The sequence below is a fragment of the Coffea arabica genome, chromosome 5e (genome assembly GCF_036785885.1).
Source record: "Coffea arabica cultivar ET-39 chromosome 5e, Coffea Arabica ET-39 HiFi, whole genome shotgun sequence".
NCBI classification, from domain to species: domain Eukaryota; kingdom Viridiplantae; phylum Streptophyta; class Magnoliopsida; order Gentianales; family Rubiaceae; genus Coffea; species Coffea arabica.
The window spans coordinates 4,089,633-4,111,410 of record NC_092318.1 but is presented as its reverse complement, the minus strand read 5'-3'; the positions used below and the strand labels follow the sequence as shown (position 1 = coordinate 4,111,410).

At 37.6% G+C, this 21,778-nt stretch overlaps 1 protein-coding gene and 1 non-coding gene across 4 annotated transcripts; both read left to right on the top strand.

The window, feature by feature from the left end:
* Positions 1-7,199: 7,199 nt before the first annotated feature.
* LOC113722747 (protein OBERON 4-like) lies at positions 7,200-11,819 on the top strand. Of its 3 annotated transcripts, none has more exons than XM_027245988.2 (3): positions 7,200-8,609; positions 11,166-11,309; positions 11,429-11,819. In XM_027245988.2, the coding sequence occupies exons 1-3, from the start codon at positions 7,538-7,540 to the stop codon at positions 11,635-11,637; spliced, it is 1,425 nt and encodes a 474-aa protein (XP_027101789.2). In that variant the 5' UTR covers positions 7,200-7,537; the 3' UTR covers positions 11,638-11,819. The 3 variants fall into 3 exon arrangements, with proteins under 3 accessions (XP_027101789.2, XP_071904417.1, XP_027101788.2); XM_072048316.1 differs by having other exon boundaries at positions 7,201-8,609; positions 11,130-11,309; XM_027245987.2 differs by having other exon boundaries at positions 7,202-8,609; positions 11,091-11,309.
* An 8,270-nt stretch (positions 11,820-20,089) lies between these two features.
* On the top strand, positions 20,090-20,197 carry LOC113722770 (small nucleolar RNA R71). The gene has a single exon (XR_003456820.1). It is a non-coding gene; the product is annotated as a small nucleolar RNA R71 (small nucleolar RNA).
* Positions 20,198-21,778: the final 1,581 nt, after the last annotated feature.

The following is a 21,778-nucleotide window of genomic DNA, read 5'->3' as shown; positions in this document are numbered from 1 at the left end:
TTTATTTATAAATAAATGATTTTACTCTTGTATTAATGATCAACTAATTGAACCAAAGTGGAGATTAATCTTTTGACTAGTGATTTGTCTTTTTAAATTTAGCTTTATTTCATTTTTGAATTATTGGTTTTATTTAGGTAAATTACTTAGGTTAATTTCCTACAATCCCCCATTTTTATTTATTATTTCTTTACAAAGAAATAAACCACCCAATCTATGAGAATACCACCATGCTCATCACTATAATTGAATTTATATTTTTAGAGTAGAAATTTTTATTTTGGTGGTTTGATACCCAACAAACTTTCTCAAGGATGAAGTTCAAAGAGGCATTGCAGCCTCTACCTTAAGCCAAGGGAGTCCCCAAATACTCACTAAGATCATCAGTGCAAGCAATACCAAGATAACTAGAAATTTGGTTCTTGACAGCAACAATTGTATTTGAGAAAAAATAATATTTGATTTTTCAAGGCTGATGGACAACCCAGAACAAAGACTAAAATTGTCAAGAATGGATTTGACACTCTGAATAGATTTCTCATTCATAGAGGTGAACAGGACAATGTAATCAGCAAAGAAACAATGTGAGAGTTTAGGCACATTTTTTCCGAAGGAGAAGGGACACCAGTTTTTTGAGTGAATTCCTCTTTTGATATTCTGGGAGATATATTCAATGCAAAGAAAAAAAAGGTAAGGTGAAAGCAGGTCACCTGGCCTTAATCATCTTGAGGGAGTAATCTACTCAGTTCGAGCTCTGCTATGGAGAATTGAGAGTCTTCAAGAGGAAATACACAAAAGAATCAAATTTATGAGATTAGAATGGACATCAAAATGGAAGAGTGCATCCCTTAGAAAATGCCATTCTAGTTTGTCATAAGCTATTCAGAGGACCAATTTAATGGCACACGCTCCCTTGAGACCAACTGTCTTTCTTAGCTAGAAAAGAGATTCCGTAACCAAGATAACATCATTATTGCCCGCATCTGCCTAGGATAAAGCTAGATTGAAAAGGAGAAATAAATTTATCCATCAAAGGACTTAACCTAACTACAATGAATTTAGAAAGTATTTTATAGGAGGAATTGTATGGTCCCATGGGTCTGAGTATGGGGTTTATCAACTTTAGGAATCGAGCAAAGCAAAGTGTCATTGAAAGAAACGAGGAAGCGCAGCATCCTTCATGCCTTCAATTGGAAGGTTCAGAGAATGATTGGCCTTTGTCTGCATCTATTCTTGTGAAGAAAAAGAAACAAGGAAGGCCGCCTAAAGATAATACAAAGTCTCATGGTGATGATAACTTCGCATTAACGATCTCTGGTAGCCCATTTTTAAATGTATTCGCCATTTAAAGCTTTACTCTGGAATATAAGGGGTGCTTTGTGTCTTGAATCTATTCGTTATGTTGTCGATTTATGTCAGAAACATGCTCTAACTTTTCTTATTTTAATTGAGCCTATGCCTGGTTCACAACAACTTTCTGCAATTTGATTCAAGCTATCTTTTGATTGTGTGGAATCATTTTTAGATGCAAAATATAGTTCTTCTGGAAATCTTGTTTCAATTGTACTTTCCAGTCTTTTGTTGCTTAGCTACTTCAAGCTATTGTTACATTTTCTTCTTCCAATTCTCTTTCATTTTCGCCTATTTATTCAAAGTGCAAAGTGTCGAGAGAAGGAAATTATGGGTTGCCATGGAGGGGTTGTCTGCTAGAATTTCTCGTCCATGGCTTGCAACTAGTGACTTTAACATTATTGCTGGTGCCGATAAACAACTAGGTGGTGCTCCCCCAAGGGTTGCTGAAATTGAGAAGTTCAATGTGGCTCTTCAGAATTGCAATTTCATCTCGGTCAACTTTGATGGCTCTCAATACACATGGACTAACGAGAGATTTTGGCAACACTTTAATAGGGCAGTCTGCAACCCATTTTGGCTGGATGCTTTTCCTTCAACTCATGTTTCTCATCTTTCTAGGGGCCACTCAGACCATTGCTCTTTGTTGCTCACTTGTGATAATGCAAGCGTCAGCTGTTAAACTCCTTTTCGATTTTTCAATGTTTGGGCAAAACACTCTTCTTTCTCAGAAGTTGTTCGAGATTTTTGGCAGCAACCTGTTAACCATTCTGGTTTGCATGCAATTCACGACAAACTCATGGCTGTTTGGAAAAGGCTTCGTTTGTAGAATAAAGAGTTTTTAGTAATATTGGTGCCAATGTTCATCTTGCTAAGGAGGAGCTGCTGTGAAGGGGGCGACAATTTGATCTTATTTATTACGAAGAAACTCAGATAAGGTCAAATGAGGCTAGAGCTTTGCACACTCATCAGCTATTGATTCAGGTAGAATATTGGATTCAGAAATCTTCTATTAAGTGGATTCAGGCAGGGATGCAAATACTTCATTCTTTCATGTGGCCGTTAGACCAAAAAAAAAAAAAAAGCTCAAACTTTATTGCTAGAATCAAAGATGAGTCTGGCAACTGGCCTTGAGTCGATAGATGAGATAAAACACTCAGTGGTCAATTTCTTTAGTGGCTTAATTATTTGCAGCTGATCATGAAGTTCAACCCTGTCATTCTCTTCCATTCGAGTTGCTGATGATAGCAGATGAGCAAAATTTCAAATTAGCAGCTATTTCCACTAAAGAAGAGATCAAGTCTGTGGTTTTCTCTCATGATAAGGATAGTGCAACTAGTCCTGACAGTTTCACTGTTTATTTCTTCCAAACATGTTGGGAGATTGTTGCGATTGATGTGGGTGGCTACGACCGTGGATTCTTTCTCGGGTGCTTCAATGCCAAGGGGAATTACTAGTACAATGATTACTTTGGTGCTAGGTTATTTCTATGTTGTGTCCCTGTTGTATTCACGTGTTGTGTTAGATAGTGTCACCCCTTACCTTTATTGGTGATATAGGTTTTCTAAATGTTTTAGTTTATTAGTATACATTTTGTCACCTCAAAATAATATCGTTATATGTACTACATGTAGGAATACTCAGTGCCTTGCATCAAGATATCTTACCTTTATGAAAGGGGGAATCGCTTGTGAACAGTAATGAATAGTGTATGGGTCGGTTACACCATCATTTGTGAACTGCAGGGGTGTTGTGGTCTTTTGGTGTTGGGTAGGCTAGACTTCTTTGGAAATTGGTGGTGTCCATGTGGAGTAGATCTCTAAATTTAGATCCTGACAAATGAGTTTTTTGACTATTTGTTTAAAATTTTATTATAATTTACTATATAATTTATAGGAAAACTTTTTGAATTGTGTAAAAACTTTCCTTTTTTTTTTTAAAAAAAGGATATTTTCTTTTTTTGTTCCTTGTCTTTTTTCATTTCTTTCTCTTTCTTTTTCTTTTTCCTTTTCTTTCTTCTCTTCTCCTTCTCCTCCACCTCACTGGCTTCTCTTTTTTTTTTTCTCTCTCTCTTTCTCTCCCCCTCCCTTTCTGTCATGGAGCAGCTAATAGGCAAATCAAGTAACAGACGAAAGCGTGAAGATGGCAAGGAAAGAAGGCGTGAGATAGGTAGAAGAAAGATACAAAGGCGTGAATCAAGAACCACGCCTTTGCTGGGAACCAAATCTACAGCCACGCGACGGAAGCCATAGAAGTTCTGCAACAAACTTTCAGTTATTGCAACAAATTCACAGCCACTTGGCCACGTGGACAAACGCGATTGGAAGGATCAGACGTTAGTTATTAATTGATAGCTATATATAGGGGATTAAGTGAATGTAGTAAAGGTAGCAATTGTCTTGTAATTCAACAGAATTGAGCTAAATCTCATTCTGCTTATCCTTTCCCAAATTTCCTTCAATTCTTTCACCTTCTTAGTTTTCCCGCCATTTCTATATTTCTTCACAGATTAATGAAAGCCATTCCTGAGTCTCATTGTGTTTGATTGATTTCATTTACGTTCTGATTATTATTCAAACCACAAGAGGCAACATTCCTATTTAGCTCAAGTCTGGTACCATTACACTTTCTTTCTTCCTTCTCCCCCTCTCCCCCCTTCTTCCCCGTCACTTCCTTCCCCTCTCATCCCCTCCTCTCTCCCCCTTTCCCCACTCTCGCTGGTCGCCTGATCGTGCATGGGAGAGGGGGAGGGGGAGGGAGATGGGGGAGGAAGTGGCGGGGAGAGTAGTGAAAGGGGGAGAGAGGAGGGGAGGAGAAGAGGAAGGGAGGAGGAAGAAGGAGGATAGGAGAGGGGAGGGGAGGAGAGAAAGAAAGGGAAAAAAAAGGAAAAAATTGGTCGTTGGCGGGTGGCGGCTCTAGTTGTGATGGTGGGTCGAGGTGGGTGGACAAAGAAGAAGAATAGAAAGAAGAGATTTGTGTGTTTTTTGGATATCGTAATGTGTATATTTTTAAAATTTTAAGGGATTTTTTGAGGTTATTATAGTTAAAATTATTAAAAAAATTTATAGGAAAAAAACTTGGCAAAAAATTTGTTTGCCAAACAGGACCTTAGTTTTGCAGTGCTCGATGGGAGTTAGTGGACGTTGGCTTGTTTCTGTTGTGACCATTGGATGTTATGAGTTTAAATTTTCACCGTATATCGAATCTGTTTGGAAAAAGTGGGGGAATTTATGGATAGTTGATTGAGTCTAAAAAGAAGCAAGAAACTTAGTGGCTATCATTTGTAGGTGTTCATTGACTTTTGCTTCCTTTCACCGTGCTGGCATTTTATCCGTGAAGATGTTGCAACGGTTTGGTGGGTTTTAGGATTTTCCATGGGCTCTTAGATACCGTATCGTACGTGAGTTTGACTTTATTTTATTAGCATGCATGAGTGGCTGATGGACAGTTGAGAAGGCAGGGGAATGGGCATACCAAGGAAGGCTGTAGATTTTTTTGGTCAAGCGAGTTCTATTTTTTTCCCCTTTTTTTGATAGCAGTTTGCTGTTCATATGTATGGTTGGTGGGTATTTAGGATGCATTTCTATGTAGTTCATTAACATTTGGTTTGCGCATCTTTGTATCTTGGGGTGATTGCGTTATAGTTATGACATTGGCTACTTTAGAAGTGGTTCAATTGATGGCTGGCTAAGGATATAATATTGGTACTGTGGATTTGGCTATGTTGTTTACTTGATACTAGAAATCAATTGAATAATCGATTCTTTCTATTGCAAGTGGCCGTTTAATTCTGTTCAGTCATGATGGTAATTGCATAGCCTAATACTTTGCCTTCTTTTTTATTAGGTTATTTTTTCTTTATTGTTTATTTAATTAGATTCAGTTGTGATTCCTTTGTCCGTTTCTTGTAGTACTATTTAGTTTAATATTCTGGATTGGTTATGCCAGAATGGGTCAGAATAGGTTTATGCTGAAAAAAACCTAAGACGAAGCAAAAGGAGGATGGTGGACCTTTGGATGTAATGTATAATAGCTGCAACAGCTTTTAATATGTGTGAACCAGTTGTTGCTAACTAGCCAGTCGGAAAGGTAACAGAACAGAACCTTTATTGGCTTCAGAGCCTTTACTGGCATAAACGGGAAGTGGTACACAATAGGCGCCTATTCAACCTGAATCCACGAATATAAGATACAAAGAGTACGAAACTTAGACCATGTTTGATAATTCAGTTTAACATTTAAATTTAATGAATTCAGATCATAACATATTCAAACTGTTTGATAACTAAAAATTGAACATCTGAATTAATTAGATGGCACTAATTTTTTTAGACAAAACTTGTTCCAAAATTAAATTTTAAGCTATTCACTTATCACCTGAATGTGATATGCATTCAAATGTATTAGATTTAATACTTAACAATTCAATAATTTAATGGATTCAGATTCAAAATTTCATATTTCAGATTTCAGTTTTATCAAACTCAACCTTAGTGTGATTCATGCTATTAAGAATATTTAGTTGACTTATTATTTATGTATGAATTGAGTTGAACTGCTTAAGCTATGTTGTTTTCTAGCATGGAGTTACTTCATGTCTGTAACGGTTGGAACCCAAAATTGCGTGTTTTTAGATTGGTTTGGCATTGTTTTCTTTAATGGGAAGTTATGCATATAAAAATTGCTGTGCTTTCAGATTGATTTGGCATTGTTTTTTTTTTTTTTGAATGGCAAGTTATGGATATCATAAGTCGTTACTACAAGTCTACATGTCTATAACTATTGTGAACCTAAAATTGCAGTGTTTTTAGATTGATTTAGCATTGTGTTTTTGAATGGGAAGTTATCAATATAAAAATTGCAGTGTTTTTAGATTGATTTGGCATTGATTTTTTGAATGGCAAGCTATGGATATGTTACAAAGTAGGTGCATACTTTATTAGAGTGCAAATTGGAGCCATTGAATTTCAATCTGAAAAGGAAAGGGTATTATGCTTGGTATGATAGAGAAATCTTACCTCATTGCATCTACTTGATGCTTTTGCTAATTCTGGGATTGAGCATGTAGGTTTGTTGGATTACCGATAATTATTTTGAGCATGTAAATCTTAAAAGCGAGCAAAAAAATTTTGAATTTCCTCTCATAATTACACTAGAAAAGCCAAGCAAGACAAAAAAAAAAAAAAAAAAGCCAAGTCAAGACTCAAAAAATAAGTTTACATTAAGGTAAGCTGAAAGTGACTTATATATAACACTGTTTATTGGTCAGTTATTATATAATATGATACATTAGTAGATATATAATGCATATAATACACAATTTATAAATAAATGGACAATCAAATTTCAATATTCATTTCCAAACTATTTTACCAAACTTCCAGCATTGAATATTATCCGTTCTACCGATGTCTAACATTCGATCGAGTTTGGATCAATCGGTTTTTTGACTTTTTTTGAACTAAGAACATCTTTGATGGAAAGGGCCTAAGAGGTGAATTACGAACCTCGCTCTAGGATCTTAGAATTAACTCTTGTTTTCTTTTAAGCATGCCTTGTAGTTTGGATAGGAGTTTATTTGAATGATTTATTTGAGATAATTATTATAGTATTTTTTGTGATATGATGTATGTAAAATAAAAAATTAATTTAAAAAATAAAGAAAAATTTATGAAACAAATTATTGTATTTCAAATTATCTCAATCCAAACACACTTGTGATTTGCAAGAACCGCCTGGTGTAGGTGACCTAAGATTTCGACGGGTACCCTATTCAATAGAGGGCGACCAAAGTGGAACTCGCCCAAGATTTTCTAACTGACCCAAAAAAAAAAAAAAAAAAAACTTTGTCACGCGTAGAGGCCTAACGCGAAGAGTTAGTTATATTATATCATGGTTCAAAATCTCCGATTATGTTTCCCTCCCGTTATCTCCGGAAAAAAGTCAAAAAAAGTCTGCTCACGAAAACGATGGTGATGACAAGTTCCGGCCTTCTAGGCATCTTCCTTCCTATTGCACGCGTAGGCGAAAACCAAAATGGTGTTTCTGTGCAAGATGAGGAGGAGTAGAGGAGAGGGCCAGGGATTCTTCCTTCTTTGGTTTATCCCCATTTTGTACGGCCAATTAAGTTGGGGCTCCGATAAGGAGGGCAACGGAAGGGATACTGGTGGCTGGTTCTTGGTCAGTAATGGAGGAAATAGCTGAAAATTCTATTGGTGATGGAAATGCTGCTGCTCTGTCGTCTACGGAGATGTCAGGTTCAAGAAGCTTTGCATTTTCAATTGTGGCTCCTAGGAAAGAGGGAAAGCAGACACAGAATTTGACTGAAATGAAGCCTAGTAAGGACGACAAGATGGGTCTTGAGCTCTCTCTCAGCTTACCAAACGTTTCATGGCTGCCTATTGGGAGCACCCCAGATGGCGAAAAAGAGCAGCAGCCATCGAGGGTTGACTTTGACTTTCTTGAATCAGTCATAGCAAAGCCACTAGTAGTAGCAGCTAAGATGTTTGAGGAAATGTCCGAAAGAGAAATTGCTTGTTTGAAGGAGTCAGCCAGGGAATTGATCTGCGATCCGGGTCAGATCTATATGCTAAGCGTAATTCGCCAATTACTCCCAAAAAGGTCTGTTATCAGTCTGGAGTTGCTGCTACATAAGTGCCATCGAACTCAGTTGCGGATCTTGGTGGCCATCAAGACTGGTCAAGCTGAATTACTTGAGTTTGATTTTCCTGTGTTTTTCTCTGACTTGGCAGAAATATATGTGGAGTTAAGGTGTAGAAATCTGAAATGCCAGATACACTTAGGAGAGAATAAATGTAATTGCAAGTTCTGTGCGGAAAAGAATGGTTTTTGTAAAGATTGCATGTGTATGCTGTGTTCAAAGTTTGACATGGAATCTACTACCTGTAGTTGGGTGGGGTGCAATAAATGTCTGCACTGGTATCATGTAGATTGTGGGATGCAAGAATCTTGTTTTAGAAATGTGCTTAGTGCTTCTGGAAATGGAGCAGAGATGAACTTGTTCTGCATTGCTTGTGGTCATACTTCTGAAATGTTTGGCTTTGCTTTTAAAAAGTGTGGAAAGGAGTTCACATCAGAAGCTCTTTCCAGGGAACTAAATTACTTTCGGAGGATCTTTTCTACAAGCAATACTTTTAGAGGGAAAAGATTGCATGAGATAGCAACTCTGATGCTATCATTTTTGGAAGATAGAGCTAATGTTCAAGAAGTTGAACATCAAACTGCAGGTTCCTTTAATGGTATGAGCTCATTTTGAATTATGCATCTACACCTTATTCTTGTGTGTAACATTCTAGTACTTATGAGTTGCTTTCTGTTTGGCCCCTTTTAAATCATTGCGGAGCTGAAATAACTTTATCTTTTTCCATGGTGTACCACCTGATTTTGCAAACAAAAGAAATTGAAACTATCTGTGGTTGAAGCACTGGTACTTCAGCAGCTGAGTCTTGGGAAATTTCGAATCCAAAGCATTATGATAACCATTGCTTTCGGAAATGCACAGAATGAACTATCCAAAAATCTACTTGCACATCCAATGTTATGTAACTTATGATCATTTTCTTGAGGAATAAGTTTTGATCATAAGCTGTTCTCAACCAATTGTGTGACACTTGTGCAAATATTTGTTATGGAAATTAGTCATTGTTTTACAGTTCTAAATTCTTTCCCTTCTATTTTCAAGTTAATTGCCCTAGATGAAGTACCTTGGCAGATTTATATGCATTTACCATCAAGTCGATTGACAGTCTTTAAAGTCCATAGTCATGGGCTTTAGAATCTTGCAAGTTATAACTGAAATTTTTGACAGCTGTCAGAGAACAGGATAGAAAATACACTCTCTCCAAAGATTTGCCGTAGTTTCTAGGAGTATCCTGCTAGCTTCATGAGTTGGTAATACCCCATTTGTCATTGGTGGAAGCTAGATGGAACTAAAGACCATGGGAAACTGAGTGATATTATCAGGTTTTTTCAAAGTAAGAACTTGGTGATACAATTGAAACTTTGATGACATCATCAAAAAGTTGAACTCAAGTAGATTATCAGGGAGATGATAATGGCACTCCACTAAAAACCTCCAATGCTCTATTCTTTGTCATTTTCAATCGGAAAGACTAAACCATCCTCAGATAAAAATTGGTTTCCAAGGCTATCCTTCTCATCTTGTTATCCCTGCCAAACAGTTGTGTTCATCAACACACCCACCGACCCACTGTGCTCTGTAGTAGTATCTATCCTAGTCCCATGACCCATTCCCCATTGTGCAACTGCTGCTGCCACAAAACTCAATTGCAGACTACTTATTCCATCTTCTATCCTATTGGTCCATGACCTCAGCATGCTTTCAAGAGCGCAACCTGCAGCCTCCAACTTTCTGCCAGCCGATCCAGACGAAAACAAGACATTATTTTTCTCAATTGCACCATCCCTATATAATCTGTATATGCTGCAATCTTTCTTGTTGAGTGATTGAATAAAATGAAAAATGAAATTGATTTGTGTCTGATTATGACAATAGGCTATTCCATGACAAACCTTTGAAAATTTCTGATCCTAAACTGCTCTCTACAATGGGTTCTAATTGATTTCTTGTATCAATTGCATTAAAATGTAAACCTTTTTTGGAGAAGTTGGTTTCTTGATGATATTTTCTTTGATTGTCTTTGTTCTTTTGCGGGTGGTTCACATAAAAAATGATGGAACCTTAGTTCACTGGCCTAAGGAAGAAAGAAATAGAGTGGTCAGTGGAGTTGATTTAGCCACTTAGTGTCGGGTGGCAGAGATTGGTGGCCTTCTTCTTCTAACAGTGGTCAAGAGTTGTTGGCTTGGGAACCTTAAAGCAGATAAGAGAAAGGGCACCTTAGTCATAAAGAAGACAAAAAACAGGGGATGGAGTGCGAGAGGATATATGTGGAGCACGAATAATCATTCGCCGATTATCATTGCAACGTGCTGATGCAAAAGGAAAGCCAATTGAATTTCCAAAATAGAAATGGTGGTTGGGGCAATAATGACAAACCTTAACAAAAAACTATAATGACCCTCAGAACATGGTGCTGTGGATTACCCTTTATTGAATGAGGTGGTCTATTATACTAATACCAACTGGTTTCAGGCTGTATAAAGACAAAACTTTGGAAGGAATTAATGGATTTCACATGGTACAGAAGGTGGAAGGCTACACTTTTGAATACTGGCTCGTGAACTTCTTTTCAAGTGCAGTCCTTTAAGCAATCAGGAGTCTTGAATATTCTCTCTCTCTCTCTCTCTCTCTCTCTCTCTCTCACTTCCCTGCTGCAGTGACGTCCCTTGGTTTGGTTTTATATCTCTTTTTCAATGGTAACATGCTATTTCCTCATTTTGGGAATTAGCAAGATATATTCTCTTATAAAGGACTGAGTAAAATATTCTGTTATTGTTTGAGTTTTGAGACTCAATTTTGCATAAAAATTATAAAGGTGCCAAAGTGAACCTAAAGCTGAGAAGAGGCATTTTCTCTTGATTGGGATATCACAATACATAAAAACAATTAAAATCTTTATGGTTTTGGTATTAATACCTCATCAAAAGCCTATAGTTATGAGGTCTTACTTATAAAAAAGGAGATTCCAGAATGAAGTGGCTTTAGAAGTGTCACTAAGATTTAAAACCACGGCAGTTGCAACTTGCCTGGCTTCTTTTTTCTTGATTATCTGTCTCCATCATTTCTTCGTTGTTGGCAGTGGAGAAGATTTGGAACCTTTTTGAGTACTGTTGTGAAGTTCTGGGCAGGACTCTGACCATTGACAAGCTATTAGATATCTTCAAGAACCATGGTCCAGAGTGGCAGCAATTGCAAAAGACTCAACTTAAGGAACCTGAGGAGCTGGTTCTGAAGACATCTGGCAAGGAGAAAGATGACTTCAACTGGACAGGCTTATTGTCTACACCAAGTGACCCAGGTCAGTTCTTTATAATTCAGAAGCTTTGCTTTCATTTCTTTTCTCTACATCCTTTGTTTTTCTTTTATTTGTTCTCTTCTGGCAAAACTTAAGCTCAAATTCAAGCAACAACATGTCAGATAGTGTGCTCTTGGAGAGGGCCAGAAAGCTGCTCCGGGGCAACAATGGATCATCTAGAGTTCAGTGTGATGGGCTTGCGGGCATGATGCAGATATTTGACAATGACAAACATGGAAATAACTGGATAAGCTTGTCATCATCCTCTTCTTCCCCAATTTACCCACCTTGGGGAGCATATACAAAGTCCAAGAAAAGGCATTTACTTTAGTTGCACTTAGTTGGAACTGTCTTTTACCTGATTGTTGGGAAATAGCATATGAATGACTTAATAGTTCAGGGGTTTAGCAATATTTGACATCCTTTGCGAATTGTATGATATATCGTGGGTAAAAAGTGGAAAAGGAAACAAAAGGGAGCATAAATCTTAAAAGACAGTTTTGTTCTAATTCACATACCAGCATTCATGGCAACCATGGGTAAAACAAACTGCTATGTTGTTTTGCTTCTTGCGCCTTTAAATTTGAACGATTTAGAACAGTTGAAAAGTTTGGGGAAGCGTAAGGAGCAGTGATATGGAGCTGAAATTGACACTACTCTTCCCCTGAGTGAGCGTTGGACCAACGTGGTATTAAACCTGGAAGATTGAAGGATAATATTTGCATCATCCTGGATATTGGGGACTGAATTGAGATTATCTCACATACTTAGGGAACTATTGCTAAACTTTTCCCAAATACAATAATGGAGTTCATGTATCATTCTGAGGAAAAGAAGAATCTCACAGCATCAACACTTATTTAATGGGGCTGAGAAGCTGCTTTTGGTGTTCAGCCAGCGAGACTGGCAAATTCTCTTTCCACGAATAAGAACTCTTTTCTTATCTTCTTAATGTGTTTAATTTACTTTGTGCCTAAGTTAAACTCAAGATGAAGGGAAATTTGGCGAAGTACTATGCTCTTGGAGAAGGCCACAGAGCTGCTCCAGGAAACAGATAAAGTAAGAGGTGCAAAGAATGGTACTTGAGAAGGCGGTCAAGGCATTTTCAGCAACAAAGCTGGAAATAACCACGTCATCTTATCATCATCTGCGTCTTTCTTGCAATTCTCCTGCAGGAAAAACAATGCCAGGAAAAGGTAGTTTCCCAAAATTGCTAGTTAGCTAGCCTCATGATTTTGTCTGCTGGAGAAGATCAACTTCCTGGTACAGAGATTTGCATCAAAATTAGAACGAAGCACAATAAAGTGACTATTGGATAATAGTGCATGCGTTTAGCTGTTTCCTATATGGTGCCAATTGTCTTGTTTCGGTGGAAAACGAGTTTGTATGGAAATGATTGCTTTAATATTCTATCGTCAAGCCTGTTTATCAGTAGAATCTTGAGGTGCTCTTTCATGCACGTTAGGAGAATGGCCCATATAAGAACTTAGCTTGAGCGCCGCTCCCGGTGATCTTCTCTCACCTCCACCCCCCCCTCCCCACCACAAAAAAAAAACAAAAAACCCAAAAAGCCAAGAAAGAATGCTGGAAAGAATATAATTCATGGATAGGATTCTTAGTGGGAGTTCTACTTTTGTAAGGCGACAGCTTGCAGTTTTACCTAAGTGAATGTCTTTAACCGATTACAGAAACCTGATCAAAGAAAAGCAGACATAGGAATCTAAGCTCTACCTTACATGTTCTTTCTCTTTATTGTTGTTAACTTTTCATTATTCTCAGCTCTTATTGTTGAAACCTCATCTGATCACAGAATTCACTGATAGAGAAAAAGTAATAGGAAGGGATAAAATCTTGAGTTGGATATCATTCTTTGCAAGTCTGGAAGCCTGTCAGAGCTGCAAGTACCGAAAATAGTTACAATATAAGCAAAACAGAATTTGTTGTTCCCACTATTAGTACAAGTTTAACTCGAATGCTGGTTTTAAGACAGTAGTATTTGGGAACCAGAACCAGGAAGATGACAATTCTTGAATGATTTTTCTAACAGCTTACTACAGTTCCCGATGATATATGTGTCTTCTACTTAGCATGAGAATTACATTTAGACAACTTTTTTCATTCTCTTTAGAATAACTCTAGTCCTCAAGGGTGTAAATGAAGATATTTATGTTTTTATTTGCAAGTCCTGTAGCATAGTCGGTGACAAAAGGAATCTTTAGTTATAAAACCATGACTGAACGTCTATACTTCATTACTTTCTGCTTATGTTTGATCACGATCGAACTTGGCAATTATGTTGTATGCAGTCATTTTCAGTTGAAACAAACGTTTCCCTTTAATATGGTCTGTAATAAATTGATTAAACTTCGTAGGCCTATGCAGTCATTTTCAGTTGAAACAAACGTTTCCCTTTAATATGGTCTGTAATAAATTGATTAAACTTCGTAGGCCTCCTGAACCCTTATCGCAAATAAGGCCATAACGAAAAGCCTCAGGTTTTAATTTTGTTTCTTAAGCTTTGTTTCTTCCTTCTAGTTGTTCTTCTTGGATTTCACTCAATCTGCCCATGGTGCCAAATTACAATAGCTGAAATTACTCATTGCATTCTTATTGGTTGACTCAAGTGGTTGTAAAGACTCAGCACTTCGAGCAGAAAAGGACTGGAAAAGAAAAACAAAGGCTCAACACTTCAAAAGAAGAAAGTTAATGGAAAAAGGAAAAAAGAAAGAGAGATGGTGTTATTTTAGCTATAATTGGCATTTCTTCTGCCCTACTCAAGGTGCATTACAAAGCAGATTACACGCAGACCTCCGTAGATCTGCTACCATATGTAGAAGTTCCATGTGATTCAGTCGGACGTCTTGGTCTTTTGTATATGCGAAGCAGGTACTTAAGATTTCAATGAGGTTGAATTCCAATGCATGAGCGTCATAATTGTCGCACTTGCATTAGGCAGTTCAGAGATGCAGTTTAATATCTTTGTGATCAAACTTCTGTTATTTATCACGTTGCTTGCGAGAGTTTAACACTTGTTGAAAGGAATTGACGCCGCAAGCTCTTTTAGGGGAACTAATTGTTCTAACAGGATTTTTGGTGCCAGCAATTACTTTAGAGGGATAAGACTGCATGAGGTGGTCCTCCAGATGCTGTCAATATTGGAAGTAGAGCTGATGTTCAGGAAGTTGTAAGTTCATATATCGTAGGGCCTAAGAATCTATTTTTGACGAATGACTTGGCCTTATTCTTGTGCCTAAGAAATTTCAGATTGACATGTGTCGAGTCTGTGCAATAATAATTACTAAAAAGTCCTAATTATTACCACAATTAATTATAGAACAAATCCAAATACTGGAGTAGGGACTCTAGGTGTGCAATGAATTACTTGATTCACCCTGTTCCCGAAGAGTTTGTTTGATCCGATATACCAGAATTATCTATAAAAGTATTAAATTTGCATACAATGACAAGTAGGGTCGATTTCACAGGGAATGGATAGGAAGTTGTTTCTTTCCAAGTCAATAGAACAAAATTGGGCGATATTTAAGGGAATGAAGATGAAAATAAAATAAACAAAATTCAAAAACTAACTCAACAAGTACAATTTACTAAAAATAGCAATTAATAAAATTTTACCCGAATGATCAACTTTCAAGTACGGTCCCATTAAATGATCATCGATGTAAAGATATTTCATTCATTCATCACTAGGTTGGTTATAGCCATCAACAAGCTCTGACAGCCAATTCTTCCTTGCTTTTTTGACAGCCAAGGTACGACCATTGACTGCTTCTCTAACCAAAAAATAACCCTATGTACGACCGTAGGAATTTAATTATTCAGTTGCATTAAAGTTAGAAAAATCCAACCCTAATCAATAAACACGCTATGAGGGTTTATTTAAAATAGATCTTACGTTTCCCTAACACAAAGCCAATTATGATGGTTGTCACTAGTTGTCAACTAAACAAACAATTACGGATTCAATTTAATTAACGTGATAGTAGGCTATTAAATTAAATTAAATATCCGGTCGTTGATACTCAATTAATAAAATACGCATGAACAATTAATCTAGGAAACGCACGAATAGTAACAAATTGAAAGAAATAATGAAAATTCGATTAGATCTCACAAATATTATGGACCGCGCCTTCGCCACGACCTTTGGGTAGAAGAGAAATCTAGCCGCTCTTCATCATATCAATCTCGCGTGGTTTAATTAATTCCATCCACACAATTGCCAAAGAATTGGGAAAGATGAAACAACGAAGGAACGAAAGAGAAAGTCTCCTACTTTCTTTTCTTGTTTTGAGTTTGTATAGGAGAAAAGTAAAGAAAAAATCTACCGAAAATTGTCGAAGAGTAAATCGTCTAACTTGGAAGACTTAAAAGCTAATCTCCTAAGCCCACGTGATTCTGGTTTTTCTTCTATTCGCCGCCGCAAAAGAAAGGAAAGAACGTCCGACAGAACAAAGCAAAAGCTAATCTATATTGATATCACGTGAATATGGCTTTTTTCCTTTTGTAGCCACTGCCAACAGAAGGAAAAAACGTCAAAGGGCAAAACTTTCTCTAGGAGTTTTAATCCCCTGCAACTCCGCGGTCCACGTGAACTTGACTTCCTAATTGCCCTCCTGCTGCTACCAATCCCGCGGGTTTGGCTTTTAGGCGTATCTCCTTAGTTCGTGGCGTGGGCACGTCATGAAATAAAAAGTCTTCTAGAAATTTGCCTCGCGAGAGCATTTTTTACACCAACCACCTACACTTTACACAAATACCAAATATAAGCAAAATGTCAACACTTAGCACCGTAAGTAACTAAAATTAAGACAAAATAACAGCGCAAAAGGTGCCTAATAGTTGCTCTATCAAATCCCCCTACACCTAGACAATGCTTGCTCTCAAGCATTTCGAAGCTCAGAAGCACAATCAAGATAGCAACGGTTTTATAGTCATCTATACTAACACAAACATCCCGTATTCCCGACAATATCGCCAAAATTAGAACATACCAGACAGGTGGTTATCCAAAGAATATGAACAGTAATACTCGTCACTTTCAAGAAAATGTATAAATACTAGGAACGCTCAAATCAACATTACGGGATGGAATTACCATAGGTTTGCACATTTATCACATCTCCACCACTCAAAAGTGAACTAAATATACAAATCAAAGGAATTTTAATAGGGTTGTAATGGGGCTTAGGTAAAAAGCGGGATAAGAAGGTAAAAATAAGGTGTAATGTGTCAAAAGAATGTCTGATACCGACTACATAACTACAACGCTTTACCGGAGAAAGTTCACAAGCAAGGCATTTCCATTTGCTATACCCACTGTGCAAGTGCTGGAACTCTTTTTGTATTTTCTCTTTCTCTCTCTTATTTTTTTTTTGAAGGGCATCTTGCAAGGCGTGGGCACGCCCTATAAGCCAAAGTCTTCTGTTCACCAGTCTATCGACAATTTCTCCCCTTTTTTTCTCTTTTTTTTTTCTTTTTTTCTTTCGATCTTAGATGCACAAAACCAGCACCATACAGCTTCTATTCCAACAACACTTGTGATCCTAGATTTATTTCCCTTGCACAAGCAATAAAATCCAGACATCTCTTAAAGACACAAGGTTAAACAAGTAAGTCTAAAAAGGTCTTGGATTATCAAACACGGCTAACAAACAAGGGAGAAGAATAAACAGCTCGAATTGATTCACTATTGGTAGATAAGACGAAGGCATGATTTGTAGAAAACTAAAGAGGGTTAAATCCTAAATGCCCTTATCATTTCAAATGTATCCAGTTCAACAAAATGTGGCTTCGACATCTATAAAATAGCAAGTTCTAGAATGCCAATACCGTATGTAATACCCACTCAACAACACAAACGAAGCAAACAAGAACAATGTGCTCATGCCTGGCTCAAAAGCTCCCAAAAGTTTCAAGAATGGGTCAAGTCCAGCATATTCAACATTCAACAATATTGCCAAGGAAAACCAAAATGCAAAACTAGCATATATGACCATATATCCGTGCACCCTGATTATGCAATCCATCATAGCAATATGCTCTAACAGTTAACAGTTGTAGAACTAAAGAAGTCAACTAACTACATATTTTTTTTATTTTTTGATTTTTTGATTTTTTTAAGCAAAAAGAACTAATAGAAACCATTCCCCCCTACACTTAAAATCGACATTGTCCTCAATGTAGTAAAGGCAAAACAAAGTGTAAGATTAAAGGGGGCGACACTTCCCTGACTACCGAAAGGATGCAGCGAGACACTAAGGGGGAGGAGGATGAGGAGGTTGGAATCCAATATGAGCAAAGAAAGCTGTAGGATGAGGTGCGCGATGGGAGAATAGAGTGGCGTGCGGCGGGAGCGATGTGCAGTACGATGGAAGAGAGAGAGAATGGCGGCAACGCGGCGGTGGTGCGGGCTGGAAGTGGCGGCAGACGAATAGGAAAAACTAAAAAAGTAAAAATTGAAACTAAGACAAAACAATGGAAAATGAAAAGCAGAAACTAAGACAAAGGAAATTGAAAAGACCAGACAAAACAAGAAGAGAAGAAAGTAGAAAAGTGGGGTTAGAGATTGTCATGGTTACATTTGACTTTCGTTGTCGCAAAGGTTGGAAGACATGGGCACGCCTTGGAAGGTGAGGTCGTATGCCTATAATATGCCTGACACGATCTGCTGTGTGGCGTTGGCACGCCTTGGAGGGCGAGGGCTTCTGATCACCAAGTTTTACAAATGTCCATGCGCTATGAATACAAGGCGCGGGCACGTCTTGTAACATGAAGTCTTTTGCCTACGAATTTGTGCCCCCAACCCAAAATAAAACTGAACATAAACACCCATCATTTACAATAAAGATTTTTTGTCAATAGGAACCTAAACCCACTAATCTTGAACACACAAATATGAAATAAAACACAATTGAAATCCTTGGATTGCCTTCTAAGTAGCGCCTTTCTTTAATGTTTTTGCTAGACACTATACACCGCTCTTCAGTCTAAATGTAATCCAATTTTTCTTGTAATCAGTGGCCCTCCTTCGGGATCCAAATAGCCATTGAGTGTAACATTTTTCCTTAATTTTTTACCCATTTTCACCTCATGAATTGCTTTCATTGCATGATACTTGTTCGCAGTAACTTTGAATTTACTCCTATAAGCAAATTCAAAAAATTCTTGCACAGAAGGATTAGTAGCATGAATAGCAAACACAATGAGAATTAACAAGATGTTTCATTGTATCAAAAATATTAAAGTGGACTGTTTCTCCATCAAATTTCATCGTAAGAGTACCCTAACTAACATCAATCTTAGTCTGGGCAGTACTCAATAATGGCCTTCCTAATATAATGGGTGATGAATTTGAGGCACTTCTATCATCCATGTAAATCACATAAAAATCAGCAGGAAAAATTAATCCATCTACTTGCACTAAAACATTCTCAACTATCCCATCCGGATAAGTAAATGTAGGATCAGCTAGTTGAATTATTATCACTGTTTCTTTTAAAGGTCCTAAATTTAGGGAATCATAGATTGATTTAGGCATCACATTAATAGAAACCCCTAAATCTAGCATGGCATTTTCGATATTAGAATGGCCAATCTTACAGGGAATAGTAAACATATCTGGATCCCCGCATTTGGTTGGGAGTTTTCTTTGGAGTATAGCAGACACATTTTTTCCTACTGTCACTCTCTCATCACCCCTTAGCTTCCTTTTGTTAATGCACAAGTCCTTCAAGAACTTTGCTTACTTGGGCACCTGTTTGATCACGTCCAATAGGGGAATGTTTACTTGTACTTTACGAAACACGTCCAGGATTTCTTTTTCCTTCTCCACATTCTTTGTCTTTTGCAACCTGCAAGGAAAAGACGGTAAGTTAGATTTAATAGGAATTGAAGGAGTGAACGTTACCTTAGGGTCTTCGCGAATGCACCCTTCTTTTTCAATCTCCTTTTCGATCTCTTCTTCACTTTTACTCTTTAGGTTCGTGGCCTTAGACCCCTCCACTTCCTTGCCACTTCTCAGTGTCATGGCACTTATATTCTTGGGGTTTGTCTCGGATTGCGATGGCAATTTCTAAAAAACTTGGGACTCTAAATGATTAATTGTAATTGTCATGTGACTTATTTGAGTCTCTAGATTTTTCATGTCTGATCTAGTTTTCTGCTGGAACTAAGCAGTACTCGTGACCAGGCTCTTGACAATATCCTCCAAAGATCTTCCTGAATTAGAGGACGAAGGTTGAGGCTTTGCTTGCTATGGTTGCTAAAATCCTGGTGGACGATTTGAGAATGAACTCTGTGGCCTGTTCCCATAGTTGAAATTGGGGTGGTCTCTCCAACCCGGATTGTACGTGTTCGAGTATGGATCGTACTGCCTACAAGGCGTGGGCATGCCTCTAGCCATGTTTACTTGTTCTGCCCCATCCTCTTGCAAAATAAGGCATGAATCAGTGGGGTGGCCCACGTTCGTGCAAATTCCACAGACCTTTGCTTGATGCACGTTCCCCACAGCTAATTGTCGAACAAAAGATGTTAGCTCCGATAGCTGCTGTTGAATGGACAACTTCTCTACCTCGTTAACCCTACGAGTAGGGTTACTGTCACGGAAGCCAAATTGTTGAGAATTTTCTGCCATAGCTTCGATAAGTAGCCATGCTTCCTTCAGTGTCTTATTTGCCAGTGCTCCCCCACTCGCAGCATCAATGATACTCCTATTAGACGACTGGAGTCCCTCATAGAAATATTGGATCAATAGTTATTCACTAATTTGATGCTGTGGGCATCTAGTGCACAACTTATTAAATCTCTCCTAATAGTCATATAGGAATTTCTCCAGGATACTGATTAATACTGCATATCTCCTTTCTCAGACTTGCAACCCGAGATCCAGGAAAGAATTTTTTCAAAAATTCTTTTTTCAGTTGGACCCATGTTGTGATACTACTTGCAGGTAGGTAATACAACCAATACTTTGCTGCATCCTTGAGGGAGAAAGGGAAGGCTCTTAGTTTGATCTGTTCCTCAGTAATTCTTGAAGGATTCATACTGGAGCATACCACATCGAACTCTTGGATGTATTTATAAGGTTCTCACTCGAGAGGCCATGAAATGTGGGTAAGAGGTGAATTAATTCCGACTTCAATTCGAAAGAGGTATTCTCAGCTAGAGTTAGAAATGTGATGTACAACGGCTGTTGAGGCAATTTCAGAGTAGCCAACTCCCTTAGTGTTCTTGCATTCGTCATAGGAACATCCTCTTGACTTAGGTCACTTGAATTATCACCACTTGAATCTGTTGATTCAATCTCTAGATCCAATCTCTGAGATGCAGTGCTAGATTGCTCCTCTCTGAGCTGTCTAGTCTCTTTCCTAGTTCGACGCACAGTCTTCTCTACTTCCGAGTCGAAAATCAATTCGCCAGAAAAATGCCAGACACATCCAAAGAAAACAATTTAGAAAAAAATAAAATTAACCAAAACACCGTTCCCCGGCAATGGCGTCAAAAATTGACAAGTGTCGAGTCTGTGCAATAATAATTACTAAAAAGTCCTAATTACCACCACAATTAATTATAAAACAAATCCAAGTACTAGAGTAAGGACTCTAGGTGTGTAATGGGTTACTTGATTCACCCTGTTCCCAAAAAATTTACTTGATCCGATATACCAGAATTATCTATAAAAGTATTAAATTTGCATACAATAGCAAGTAAGGTCGATTCCACAGGGAACAGATAGGAAGTTGTTTCTTTCCAAGTTAATAGAACAAAATTGGGGGATATTTAAGGGAATGAAGATGAAAATAAAATAAACAAAATTCAAAAACTAACTCAACAAGTACAATTTACTAAAAATAGCAATTAATAAAATTTTACCCAAAGGATCAACTTTTCAGGTACGGTCCAATTAAATGATGATCGATGCAAAGATATTTCATTCATTCATCACTAGGTTGGTTATAGCCAACAACAAGCTCTGACAGCCAATTCTTCCTTGCTTTTTTGACAGCCAAGGTACGACCGTTGATTGCTTTTCTAACCAGAAAATAACCCTATGTACGACCGTAGGAATTTAATTATTCAGTTGCATTAAAGTTAGAAAAACCCAACCCTAATCAATAAACACGTTACGAGAGTTTATTTAAAATAAATCTTACATTTTCCTAACACAAAACCAATTATGGTGGTTGTCACTAGTTGTCAACTAAACGAACAATTACGGATTCAATTTAATTAACGTGACAGTAGGCTATTAAATTAAATTAAATATCCGGCCGTTGATACTCAATTAATAAAATATCCGTGAACAATTAATCCAGGAAACGCACAAATAGTAACAAATTGAAAGAAATAATGAAAATTCGATTAAATCTCACAGATATTATAGACCGCGCCTTCGCATCAACCTTTGAATAGAGGAGAAATCTAGTTGCTCCTCAGCATATCAATCTCGCGTG

Bases quoted from the DNA above. Each gene is read 5' to 3' on its own strand.
- LOC113722747 (XM_027245987.2), top strand. From the start codon at position 7,538: ATGGAGGAAATAGCTGAAAATTCTATTGGTGATGGAAATGCTGCTGCT. The intron at 8,610-11,090 runs GTATGAGCTCAT...CGTTGTTGGCAG, and splicing joins AACTGCAGGTTCCTTTAATG to TGGAGAAGATTTGGAACCTT. The intron at 11,310-11,428 runs GTCAGTTCTTTA...ACAACATGTCAG, and splicing joins GTCTACACCAAGTGACCCAG to ATAGTGTGCTCTTGGAGAGG.